This window comes from Schistocerca gregaria, chromosome 2 (genome assembly GCF_023897955.1).
Source record: "Schistocerca gregaria isolate iqSchGreg1 chromosome 2, iqSchGreg1.2, whole genome shotgun sequence".
NCBI classification, from domain to species: domain Eukaryota; kingdom Metazoa; phylum Arthropoda; class Insecta; order Orthoptera; family Acrididae; genus Schistocerca; species Schistocerca gregaria.
This window is the reverse complement of record NC_064921.1, coordinates 507,813,974-507,828,060: the sequence shown is the minus strand read 5'-3', so window position 1 is coordinate 507,828,060 and position 14,087 is coordinate 507,813,974. Positions and strand designations below refer to the sequence as shown.

Sequence of the window (14,087 nt, the reverse complement as noted above, 5' to 3'; positions counted from 1 at the left end):
GCAGGCAAGGTTCAATTTGGATAGTGTCTTGGGGAGTTGGATCATTAGGAGTGGGATCAGGATTGTTTTTCTTCGTGGCAAAGTGATATTTCCAGCAGAGACTACGAGTGTAGGACAGTAAATCATTGACAAGGGCAGTTTGGTTGAACCTGGGAGTGGGGCTGAATCCCGCTCCAGCTACTGCCGGGTCTGGGTGCTGACGAGTCCTCTCCATTTGGCTCGATCCTCCCATCACTTTTCTTCCTCCACTTGCTGCCAGGTCACACCTCTCCTTTCAACAGATACTCTCACTCCCATTTTCCACCGTGTTCTTGGGTGCCCTCTAGGTCTTTTCCCATCCATCCTTAGTTCTTCCATAATTTTGGGGAGTCTCTGCCCATGCATCCTCTTAACATGCCCATACCATCTTAATCTCTTTCTTTCAATTTCTTCTCTCATACTTTCTTGTTTGAGGTCCTTTCTAATCTCTACATTCCTTACTCTGACCATTCTTGTTTTTCCCTTAACTGCTCTTAGAAATTTCATTTCCACTGCTTGCAGTCTGCTCCAGTCCCTTTCTGTCATCGTTCATGTTTCTCCACCAAAGGTGACAATAGGGATGTAATAATTTTTATACATAAGGAGTTTTGCTCTTTCTGAAACTTCATTATTCCAAATCAGATGTTTTATTGTTTGGTAGAAATTGCCTCCCTTCTGTAATCTCCTATTAATTTCGTTAGTTATTCTTCCATCCCTAGATATTTCACTCCCTAAATAAGTGAAACTTTCTACCACTTTGAGGGGTTATCAATTCAAGGTAATATTTCCGTTGATTCCTTTCTCTCTTCCAAATACCATTACTTTACTCTTATCTTGATTTATTTTTAATCCATACCTTTTCATTATTTCCTTCCACGCATCAAGCTGTAACTGTACATCTACCTCTTTATCACCCCATATTACCATATCATCTTCAAAAATCATCTTTTTGTCTTGTTCTTTTACTATATCTTTAACTGCCCTATTCATTCCCTCCATCACAACATTAAAAAGTGCAGGAGATAGAATACTTCCTTCCTTAAGTCCTTGTCTTATTTTGAAGTATTCAGAGTTCCCCAATGGTGTTCAAATTCTACAATTGTGGCCTCTGTACATTGTCTTTATAACATTACTGTATCCATCTTCTATATCTGTCTTCTTCAGTTCTTCCCAGAGTCTTTCCCTGTCAACTGAGTCACATGCCTTTTCTATGTCTATAAAAACCATTATCACCCTTTTGTTATACTCCCAACTTTTTTCCATCCCGTGGGGTATAACACGGAACCCATGCTCAGGGTTACGGGTGAAGACCTTAATGGCAGCGATGGCAGAGAAGGAAGACTTCGGAATGGCATACCTGGCAGATGAGGCAACCCTCGTTTCTGGGGATTAAATGAGAAGGGAACCACTGCCTTGTGGTGGAGGAGAAACTCCAAAGGCTAAGGGAGACAACCCCAACAGAAAATCCTTCCTTGCGTTAGGCCTAGCAAGCCAGTAGGGAAGTCTTCATATATTGCTTTCAAAATACAGACGAGCTGCAAAACCTAACCAGCTTAAATCAATCTCTATGGTCAGAATTTATGTAGTCTATAAACAAGCTTCTTAATCAGTATGAGGGACGAGTCTCCATGGAAACCTTATTGCCTCATGTAAATTTATATCAGGAAAATCAGTATTGGAAGACATGACAATGACTATTGTCATACCAACCACCTCAGTGACACTTGTGCTGCTGAATATAGTAGGAGAAGGAAGATGAACACACAAAGTGTATTATTAAGGATAATATCATGTAAGTTTGGAATAGAGAACAGGAAGTTATTGTGCAAGAAGCCTAGTAATGAAATAAGTTCCATGGTATTTGAGTTAACGAGCAGGGCAATGGTACCAGCACAATGTGGCAATGCACCAGCAAAGGACATACAAAAACACACAGACATACTTTTGAATGTCATTCCGATGACTGTCACGGGAGAGTACCAGGATCTAGCACTACTTATACAGCAAATATTAAGAGAATAGATACAAGGATTTATGGCATCTGTTAATGTCAAATGCAGTTGACAGGAGGCAGCAGTTTGCTAAACCCAGCCACATAGAGGTAGCACAGATAACCTGTAGGACGAAGCTCTTTGTTGTACCATTGTCAAGGCCACTCCAGTCATTCCTGTTATCATATTGCGACTCCAGCTGTTCTCTCACTTGCCAAAACCAGGAAAACTAAATAAGGCAACCATATATGGAAGTGATGCTACCTCCATAATCTACAGTTACCATGACAGTGAGAAATCCACATTAACATTATAATTAACATTGAGTAGCCACTGTCAGAATAATTTAGATGTTACTGTATGTGTCTACCTGTGATTCCTATCATATACTTTTGTAAGAACTGAGACTGGTCCTGGCATTGCTATGAATATTAATAATTGTGCAAAGCAATTAAAGTATTTAAATGTAGTGCTGAGTATGATATTTGAGATTTTATCATAAAACCAATTTGGAGCAATTCAATTAACTTCTGCCGGAGTGCAATCCAGTAATCACACATTAGTAATGATACAGAATGTAAGAAGCAGACTATCACAGGAAAAAGAAACATTCTTTTCCAAAAGAAGTATACTAATATTGGCATAAGCCTTAACTTGAAAAGGAAATTTCTGAGAACATCTATATGGATCTCAGCAGCTTGATCACTGGGAAACTGGAGATGAAGAAGTATTTAAGAATTGGTATCACAAAAGTATCATCAAATTTAAATGGACTGATAAGATAATAAATGATGATGTTGCCTGCAGAAACAGTGAGGAAAGAGTATGTGGAAATACTAACTAGAAGGAACAGGATGATTAGACATTTGTTGAGACATCTGAAATCAACTTTCAGTGGTTTTTTTTTTTTAATACTTTACATTTATTTTGCAATCATCAAGATATCTACTGCTGAATACAGACCTCCTATAGTCCTTCCAACAAACTGTAGTCCTTAGTGATACCCACTCATGCCACTTATGCAGGTTTTCAGTCACATCATGTTAAATAGGAACATATTTTGGAAACCTCAAAAACTGATGCACAAAAATCCTATTCATTCAAAGCCTTGATTAGTTATACAGTCCTGATTTCATAATGAGACATTTTCTCATTATGCTATTATACCTGATCTAGTTCACAATCCACCGTGTACATATTCACTATTATTTGCATGTAACACAGGTGTGTTTTGTCATCTTATATGAGTGCAGCAAATGTAATAGCAAATAACTGGCAAATCTATTAAGCTATTGTACATTTTACACGACTGTATGGGGCAACAAACTCAGGTACATCACAAAATATTAAATGCTAAAAATATAATTCAGTAGCAACATACCCACTGTTCTGTGCTTTGTGGTGCAATATATGTATGACAATGCCAACACAACTAAGAAACACAATGGAACCACAATGAAAGGAAGAGCTGTGAGACCTGCAAGAAAAGTTGCTCATTACCAAAACAATAAGAACCACATTCCAATAAATACTGAAGCTCATTTATTAATTCTTATTGTAATTCAATAAACAAGTTACAACTGTACAACAGTTAAAGTGTGTATATAAATAAATATTTAAACAACATCTTAATTTGTTTCATTTTTAAATGGTACAGTTTCTAGACAATATCAAATAACTAAACTGCACACTACACAGTAGATTGTAAGAGGGAGGTTGTCATTTAATGTTGCAGTAATGTTAAGGGCATTGGTAACAGAGCATAATACTCTCTCAGTGAAACAGGGATGTGGAAATAGTTCAGCTACAGCATCTCTCAACACATAATCCCGACATTCACATATAATATTTAAGGAGAACCATCTACATGGTCAAGGAGAAATTGAACCCAGTTACTCTCAGTTACCAGGTCGGTAGATTAATACATTACATTCAGAACTATGAAAAAGGTTGTATAAGTATGAGAGGCTAGGAGACACCAGAAGGTTTCAGACTGATTACATAATGATAAGACAGAGATTTTATAGACCATGTTTTAAACATAAAAACATTCCCGGAGGCAGATGTGGACTCTTACCATAGTTTGTTAGTTATGTATGACCTGCAGATTAAAAGTTAATAAATCACACAAAGGTGGGATATTAAAGAAGTTGGATCTGTATAAACTGAAAGAAGCCTATGTTATTGAGAGTTTCAAAGACAGAATTAGGCAACAATTGGTGTAAACAGGGGAAACAAATATGATGTGAGATGAATGGGTAGTGTCAGAGATGAAATAATGAAGACATCAGAGGATCAAATAGGCAGATACACAAGATACAGTAGAAATATTTGAAGAACACAGAAAATATTGAGCCTAACTGACAAAAACAGAAAATACAAAACTGCAACAGACAAAGAAGCAAAATGGAATACAAACATCTGAAACTTCTGAAGTTGTTATAATGCCATGCTGCTGTAAAAGTAATGTGCTAATCAGTAAATCTGAGGGAACTGACAGTTTGTTGGACAGCCCCAATTTTCTTTACAGTAACAAGTCTAACTTTTCCAGAAGCTCACTAATCACAAAAATTCCATAATTTAAGTTTCGTCATTTCTACATCTACATATATGCTCTGCAAACCACTGTGAAATGCACAGCACAAACCATGTCCCATTGTACCAGTTATTATGGTTTCTTCATGTTCCATTCACATATGGAATGCTGTAATTAATCTAATCTTGTCCTACAATCCCTACAGCTGTGATATGTAGGGGTTGTTGTGTATTCCTAAGAGTCATCAGTTATAGCTGGTTCTTGTAACTTCGTGAGTAGGCTTTCTCAGGATAGTTTACATCTATCTTCAAGAGTCTTCATGTTCAGTTTCTTCAGCATCTCTGTGACAGTCTGTACTGCACTTCTCTTTTATGTTCAATGTTCATGTTCTGTTTATGTTCAATGTTCATGTTTTGCTTATGTTCAATGCTAGTCTTATTTGGTATGCATCCCACACACCTAAGAAATATTCTAGAATGTGTCGCATGAGTGATCTGTAAGCAATTCCTTTTGTAGACTTATTGCATTTCGCAAGTGTGCTGTGAAGACTACCACCTCCTTTACCCACAACTGAGCCTACGTGATCATTCCATGTCATACCCTGACATCATATTACACCCAGATATTTGTATGAGTTGGCCAACTCCATCTGTGGCTCATTGACATTATAGCCATAGAACACTACATTTATTTTCACTTTGTGAAGTGCACAGTTTTGCATTTCTGAACAGTTAAAGCAAGTTGCCAATCATTGCACCACTTTGAAATCTTGTGAACATCTGACTGAATATGTATGCAGCTCTTTCAGTCAGTACTTTGTTTTTGACAACAGCATGAACTGCAAAATTTCTTAATTTACTATTAATATTGTCCACAAGGTCATTAATGTACAACACGAACAGCAAGAGTCCCAACACACTTCCCTGTGGCACACATAAAGTTATTTACACATCTGACAATGACTCTCCATCCAAGATAAAGTGCTGCATCCTCACTATTAAAAAATCTTGTTTGATACCCCATATCATTGTACTTTTGGTAATAAGTGTAGATGTGGTACTGAGTCAAATGCTCTGTACAAAATCAAAAAAATACTGCATCTACCTGACTGCCTTGATCTAAATCTTTCAGTATGCCACAAGAAAAAAGTGCAAGTTGGGTTATGCTTGACTGAAGTTTTCAGAATTCATCCTGGTCAACATGGACAAAGTTATATTGTTCAAGATATCTCATTATCTTTGAGCTCAGGATAAGCTCTAATATTCTATAACAAATATATGCCAAAGGTATTGGATAGTAATTTGGTACATCACATCTTGTAACAGGTGATGACCTTTACTTTCTTCCAACTACTGAGCACAGTCTTTTGTTTGAGGGATCTAAAACAGATTATGGTTAAAAATAGAAAATAAAAAAAATAAAAAAAAGGCTAACTCAGCTGCAAATTCAGTATTGAATCTGATAGTGATTCCCTCAAACCCTGGAGCTTTTATCAATTTTAATGAAATCAGTTGTTTCTCAACACAACTGACACTAATGCTTGTTTCACTCATATTTTCAGTGGTATGACGATCAAATTGGAGCAATTTTCCTGGGTTTTACCTTTGTAAAGAAACCTTTTAAAATGGGGTTAATCATTTCATCTTTTGTTTTGCTACCCTCATTTTTAGTTCATGTCTCAGTCATGAGTAACTGTACACTAATTTTGGCACCACTAACAGGCCTTACATATGACCAGAATTTCTTTGTGTTTTGTGAAAGATCATTCAATGAAATTCATTTAAGGGCATTTCTCCATCTATACCCATATGCTTTGTTTTACACCCATTATGCAGGAGTCCCAGTTTCTTTACAATGATAGTATACCATGGAGGTTCCATACCATTATGAACTGTTCTACTGGGTATATATCTGTCCAGGTCATGGTTAACTATTGTTTTAAACTTGAGCCACAGTTCCCCTATATGTGCCTGTCCAGTGCTGAGACTTTCACGTTCCTCATTGAGATGTGACACTAATGATTTTTAATCTGGTTTACTGAACATATATATCTTCCTACTTGTTTTAATTCCCCTTTGTACTTTGGTAATCATTGTTTCCACACCTTCCTTTGGCCATTGATAGCAGTTGTGATCGAGACATCCTCAAAGAGTTCAGGTTTCTTTGTTCTCATTATCTCTAAGTATTTCCATCATGATTGGGGTTCCAAACTATTTGTGCTAGAGAAGGCATTTAGTAATGCTACACAAGATGTCTTGTAACAGCCACAACTAACAGAACTGCAATTTTTCCAGTTGATTGTTGAATGATTAAAGTCTTTATCTGTGGTTACAGTAAATTCCAACTTCCACATATCCATCAGCACAAGCAACACCTCTCAATAAGCAATAATCACGCCGGTGTCACTGAGACTTTGATAGTGTGTATCTGGGTGTATATGTCATTGTGCGTACTTTCTATGAAAAAAAGAGTCAGAGAGCAAAACCTAGTGAACACTGTTTTCTATTATGCGTTCCATGCTCCACACATATGCCTACTATTCATGAGTGAATGATTTCTCTGATTTTATGTATTATATACAAAAACCATGAACCAACGGCCTTGCCGTTGGTGGGTAGGCTTGCATGCCTCAGCGATACAGATAGCCATTCCATAAGTGCAACCACAATGGAGGCCAGACAAACATGTGGTTCCTGAAGAGGGACAGCAGCCATTTCAGTAGTTTCAGGGGCAACAGTCTGGATGATTGACTAATCAGGCTTTGTAACATTAACCAAATTGGCCTTGCTGTGCTGGTAGCATGAACAGCTGAGGGCAAGAGGAGACTACAACCATAATTTTTCCCAAGGGCATGCAGCATTACTGTATGGTCAAAGGACGTCGGCCTCTTTGGTAAAATATTCTAGAGGTAAAATTCCGGGCAGGGACTACTCAGCAGGGCGTTGTTATTAGGAGAAACAAAAGTGGCACTCTGCGAATTGGAGCATGAAATGTCAGATCCCTTAATCTGGCATGTAAGTTAGAAAATTTAAAAAGGGAAATGGATGGATTTAAAGACAACAAATAAACTGTGAATCAAAATAAAACCGAAATGCAATACCAATACCAATAAAGACTGAATGTCTTTTAAACTTCTTGGTATACACTTGGATTCCAAATTAACTTGGCCTTCACATAGATTCTCTGTGCACTAAATTATCAAGAGTCATGTACCTGTTACACAGACTTAGCGCATGGGTGAGTGGAAACATGATGCTCAGCTCCTAGTAAGCATTTTTTCATAGCCATATAGCACACTGCATATGGTACTGCTTTGGGGCAGCTCCAATGAGGCAACAAGAGTTTTTATGTGGCACAAAAAGGCTGTCAGATGTGTAGCAAGTATTTTCAAAAACACTGTTTCTTCTAGGCCAGTTTTCAATAAACTGGTTGTCATGACAGTCTCATCACTATTTATACTTAGTTACCTAGTCTACCAGCTGAAAGCAAGGGGAAACTACATCTGTAATTTTTCCTGGATGCATGCAGCTTTACTGTATGGTTAAATGATGATGGCATCCTCTTGGGTAAAATATTCCAGAGGTAAAATAGCCCCCCATTTAGATCTCCAGGAGGGAACTACTCAGGAGGACGTTGTTATCAGGAGAAACAAAACTGGTGTTCTACAGATAGGAGCATGGAATGTCAGATCCCTTAATAGGGCAGGCAGGTCAGAAAATTTAAAAAGGGAAATGGATATGTTAAAGTTAGATACAGTGGGAATTAGTTAAATATGGTGGCAGGAGGAACAAGACTTCTGGTCAGGTGAATACAGAGTTATAAATACAAAATCAAATAGGGATAATGCAGGAGTAGGTTTAATAACGAATAAAAAAAAATAAGAGCATGGGTAAGCTACTATGAACAGCATAGTGAACGCATTATTGTGGCCAAGATAGATACGAAGCCCACGCCTACCACAATAGTACAAGTTTATGTGCCAACTAGCTCCACAAATGACGAAGGGATTGATGAAATGAATGACAAGATAAAATAAATTATTCAGATAGTGAAGGAAGATGAAAATTTAATAGTCATAAGTGACTGGAACTTGATAGTAGGAAAAGGAAGAGAAGGAAACGTAGTAGGTGAATATGGAATGGAAGTAAGGAATGCAAGAGGAAGCCGTCTGGTAGAATTTTGCACAGAGCATAACTTAATCATAGCTAACACTTGGTTCAAGAATCATGAAAGAAGGTTGTATACATGGAATAAGCCTGGATATACTGGAAGGTCTCAGATAGATTATATAATGGTAAGACAGAGATTTAGGAATCAGGTTTTAGATTGTAAGATATTTCCAGGGGCAGATGTGGACTCTGACCACAATCTATTGGTTATGAACTGTAGATTAAAACTCAAGAAACTGCAAAAAGGTGGGAATATGAGGAGATGGGACCTGGATAAACTGAAAGAATGAGAGGTTGTAGAAAGCTTCAGGGAGAGCATTAGGGAACGATTGACAAGAATGGGAGAAAGAAATACAGTTCAATTAGAATGGGTGGCTTTGAGAGATGAAATAGTGAAGGTAGCAGAGGATCAAGTAGGTAAAAAGATGAGGGGTAACAGAAATCCTTGGGTAACAGAAGAGATTTTGAATTTAATTTATGAAAGGAGAAAAACAAAAAAAATGCAGTAAATGAAGCAGAAAAATAGGAATACAAATGTCTCAAAAATGAGATCGACAGGAAGTGCAAAATGGCTAAGCAGGGATGGCTAGAGGACAAATGTAAGGATGTAGAGCCACACATCACTAGGGGTAAGATAGATACAGCCTACAGCAAAATTAAAGAGACTTTTGGAGAAAATAGAACCACTTGCATGAATATCAAGAGCCCAGCTCTAAGCACAGAAGGGAAACTAGAAAAGTGGATGGAGTATACAGAGGGGTTTATCCAAGGATGATGTTCTTGAAGACAATATTATAGAAATGGAAGAGAATGTAGATGAAGACAAAATATGAGATATAATACCGCATGAAGAGTTTGACAGAGTAGTTACATTAGACCTACTGACAGCCTTGGGAGAGCCAGACCTAACAAAGCTCTACCATCTAGTGAGTAAGATGTATGAGATAGGAAAAATACCCTCAGATTTCAAGAAGAATATAATAATTCCAATCCCATAGATTGCAGGTGTTGACAGATGTGAAAATTACCGAACTGTCCGTTTAATAAGCCACGGCTGCAAAATACTAACAAGAATTCTTTAGAGACGAATGGAAAAACTGGTAAAAGCTGACCTCGGGGAAGATCAGTTTGGATTCTGTATAAATGTTGGAACATATGAGGTAATACTGACCCTATCACTTATCTTAGAAAATATATTAAGGATAGGCAAACCTACATTTCTAGCATTTGTAGACGTGGAGATAGCTTTTGTCAATGTTGACTGGAATACTCTGTTTCAAATTCTGAAGGTGGCAGGGATAAAATACAGGGAGCAAAATTAGTTACAATTTGTACAGAAACCAGATGGCAATTATAAAAGTCGAGGGGCATGAAAGGGAAGCAGTGGTTGGGAAGGGAGTGAAACTGGGTTGTAGCCTATCCCCGATGCTATTCAATCTGTATATTGAGCAAGCAGTAAAGGAAACAAAAGAAAAAATCGGAGTAGGAAATAAAATTCATGGAGAAGAAATAAAAACTTTGAGGTTTCCTGACAACATTGCAATTCTGTTTGAGATAGCAAAGGACCTGGAAGAGCAGCAGAATGGAATGGACAGTGTCTTGAAAGGAAGATATAAGATGAACATCAACAAAAGCAAAATTAGGATAATGGAATGTAGTCTAATTAAATTGGGCGATGCTGCAGGAACTAGATCAGGAAATGAGATGCTCAAAGTAGTAAATGAGTTTTGCTATTTGGGGAGCAAAATAACTGATGATGGTCGAAGTAGAGAGGATATAAAATGTAGACTGGCAATGGCAAGGAAAGCGTTTATGAAGAAGAGAAGTTTGTTAACATTGAGTATAGATTTAAATGTCAGGAAGTCATTTCTGATACTATTTGTATGTAGGGTAACCATGTATTGAAATGAAAAGTGGACAATAAATAGTTTAGAAAGAAAGAGAATAGAAGCTTTCAAAATGTGGTGCCACAGAAGAATGCTGAAGATTAGATGGGTAGATCACATAACTAATGGGCAGGTACTGAATACAATTGGAGAGAAGAGAAATTTGTGGCACAACTTGACTAGAAGAAGGGATGGTTGGTAGGCCAATTTGGAGGCATCAAGGGACCACCAATTTAGTATTGGAGGGCAGCGAAGAGTTTAAAAATCATACAGGGAGACCAAGAGATGAATACACTAAACAGATTCAGAAGGATGTAGGTTGCAGTAGGTACTGGGAGATGAAGAAGCTTGCACAGCATAGAGTAGCATGGAGAGCTACATCAAGCCAGTCTCTGGACTGAAGACCACAACAACAACAACCTATTCTACATGAAAGAAAACCAAGAGAGCTACAGATTGATGCAATCATTCCATTGTTACAATAAACATCACAAAGAAAAGATTGATCATACCTTTACAAGACTAAACAAGATTCACAATAGCTCTACATACCTTGGAGTAAAATTGTTCAACGCACTGCTACCAGAAGCCCACACTACCTCATTAAAAAGTCTTTGAAAATGTTCTACAAAATGGGTTTAAATAAAAGCTTTCTTTGCCATATGGGAATGTTTTGACTGTGTAAAGCAAGATCTAAAATTTTAACTTATACTCATTGTATGTTTGTATGCACTTCTACATGATTTATCAGTTTACCATACAGCGGAGCTGTTGAGTTGTGATAGGCACAACAAAACGATTAACACAATTATAGTTTTTGGCCATTAAGACCTTTGTCAACAATAGACACACATACACACACGCACACACACACTCACACAAATGCAACTTGCACACACGTCTGCAGTCTCAGGCAACTGAACAACAAAAATCACAATACGAGCAGCAGCACCAGTGCAGGATGCATGATGGGAGTGGCGACTGGGAGAGGGGGGGGGGGGGGGTAAAGGGGAGGCTGGGGGAAGGAGTGGGAGGGATAGTAGTGTGGGGGTAGTGATTAGTGAAGTGCTGCAGTTTAGACAGAGGGCAGGAGAGAAGGTTGTGAGGGTGGGGGGGGGGGGTGGGGGGTAAGTAGTAGAAAGGAGAGAAATACTGGGTGTGGTGGTGAAATGACAGCTGTGTAGTGCTGGAATGGGAACAGGGAGTGGGTTGTATGGGGGAGGACAGTGACTAATGAAGGAATGAAGGTTGAGATCAGGAGGATGTATTGCAGGGAAAGTTCCCACCTGCGCAATTCAGAAAAGCTGGTGTTGGTGGTTAGGATCCATATGGCACAGGCTGTTAAGCAGTCATTGAGATGAGGGCATATCGTGTTCGGCAGCATGTTCAGCAACAGGATAGTCCACTTGTTTTTTTGGCGACAGTTTGACGTTGGAAATTCATGCTGACAGACAGCTTGTTGGTTCTCATGCCTACATCGAATGCAGAACAGTGGGTGCAGCTTAGCTTGTAAATCACATGACTGGTTTGACAGGTAGCCCTGCCTTTGATGGGATGGGTGATGTTAGTGACCTGACTGGAGTAGGTGATGGTAGGAGGATGTCTGGGACAGGTCTTTCATCTAGGTCTATTACAGGGGTATGAGCCTTGAGTTAAGGGACTGGGAGCAGGGGTTGTGTAAGGATTGACGAGTATATTGTGTAGGTTCAGTGGACCACGGAATACTACTGTAGGAGGGGGTGGGAAGGATAGTGGGCAGGACATTTCTCATTTCAGGGCATGACAAGAGGTAATCACAACCCTGGTAGAGAATGTAATTCAGTTGCTCCAGTCATGGATGGTACTGAGTTACGAGGGGAATGCTCTTCTGTGGCCCAACTGTGGAACTTTGGGAGGTGGTGAGAGGTCGGAAAGATAAGGCACGAGAGAATGGTTTTTGTACAAGGCTTCAGTGAGACCCTTGGTATATTTTGAGAGGGACTGCTAGTCACTGCAAATGCAACAACCACAGGTGGATAGGCTGTACCGAAGGGACTTCTTGGTATGGAATGGGTGACAGCTGTTGAAGAGGAGGTATTGCTGGTGGTTAGTAGGTTTGATATGGACTGAGGTACTGATGTAGCCATCTCTGAGGTGGAGGTCAATGTCTAGGAAGGTGGCAAGTTGGGTAGAGTAAGACCAGATGAAGCAAATGGGGGAGAAATTGTTGAGGTTCTGGAGGAATGTGAATAGGGTGTCCTTACCTTCAATCCAGATAGCAAAGATATCATCAATGAATCAGAACCAGTTGAGAGGTTTAGGATTCTGGGTTTGTAGGAAGGATTCCTCTAGATGGCCCATGAATAGGTTGGCATAAGGTGGTGCCATGTGGGTGCCTATAGCCATACCCCGAATTGGTTTGTAGGTAATACCTTCAAAGGAGAAGTAATTGTGGGTAAGGATATAGTTAGTGAGTAGGAAAAAGGTTGTCAATTTGGAATCCATAGGGCATCTGGAAAGGTAGTATTTGATAGCAGTAAGGCCATGGGCATTAGGAATGTACAGAGAAGTGGCATCAATAGTGACGAGCAGGGCACCGTCTGGTAAAGGGACAGGAACTGTGGAGAGTCGGTGGAAGAAATGTTTGGTATCTTTTATATAAGAGGATAGGTCCCGGGTAATAGGTTGAAAGGTGTTGGTCTAAGAGAGCAGAGATTCTCTCATTGGACATAGTAACTGGTCACAAAGGGGAGTCCTAGGTGGTTGAGTTTATGGACTTTAGGAAGCATGTAGAAGGTGGAAGTGTGTGGAGTGATAGCAGTAAGTAGAGAGATGGGCTCTGGGGAGAGGTTCTGGTATGAGCCTGAGGATTTGAGCAGTGACACAATATCCTGCTGGATTACTGGAATAATGGGGTCACTGTGGCAAGGTTTGTAGGTGGAAGTATCTGACAGCTGACAGAGTCCTTCTACCATGTAATCCTTGTGGTTCAAAACAATGGTGGTGAAGCCTTTGTCTGCAGGTAGGATTGAAAGGTCAGGATCAGCTTTTAGATGGTGTACTGCAGTTCTTTCTATGGATGTAAGGGCAGTTTACATGTTGAGCGATTTGGGAATGATGGTGAAGCAAGATTCAAGGTTAAGAAATTCTAGAAAGTTAACAGGGGATGGTTTGGAGGCAGTGGGGGTGGATCATGGTTGGATAGAGCAGTGAAATGAGTTAGGCAAGGTTCAATATTGGTCTTTGGTTGAGTCTGATTGGTCGGGTTGGTGGTAAAAGTGTTTCCACTGTAGGGACCAGTAGAAGGAGAGAAGTTCTTTAACTAGTCCTGCTTGATTGAATTTGGAAGTGGGGCAAAAGGTGAGGCCTTTGGAAAGGACTGATATTTCTGTGGGACTAAGGCTACTGGAGGGAAGGTTCATGACTGTGTTGTGGGTCTGTTTAGGTTCTGGGTTCTGTGTGGTGGTGGGAGAGAGTTTTGGAGGGTGGGGTAAGTGTAGTAGGTCTG

At 39.3% G+C, this 14,087-nt stretch overlaps 1 protein-coding gene across 2 annotated transcripts in view; it reads right to left on the bottom strand.

Moving 5' to 3' along the window:
• LOC126329050 (uncharacterized) overlaps positions 1 to 14,087 on the bottom strand; it is a 207,858-nt gene that overhangs the window by 73,320 nt on the left and 120,451 nt on the right. For both annotated transcript variants that reach the window (XM_049996093.1, XM_049996091.1), the window contains one exon: positions 3,391 to 3,486. In XM_049996093.1, the coding sequence (XP_049852050.1) occupies positions 3,391 to 3,486 (96 nt within the window). The remainder of the gene's footprint in view (positions 1 to 3,390; positions 3,487 to 14,087) is intronic.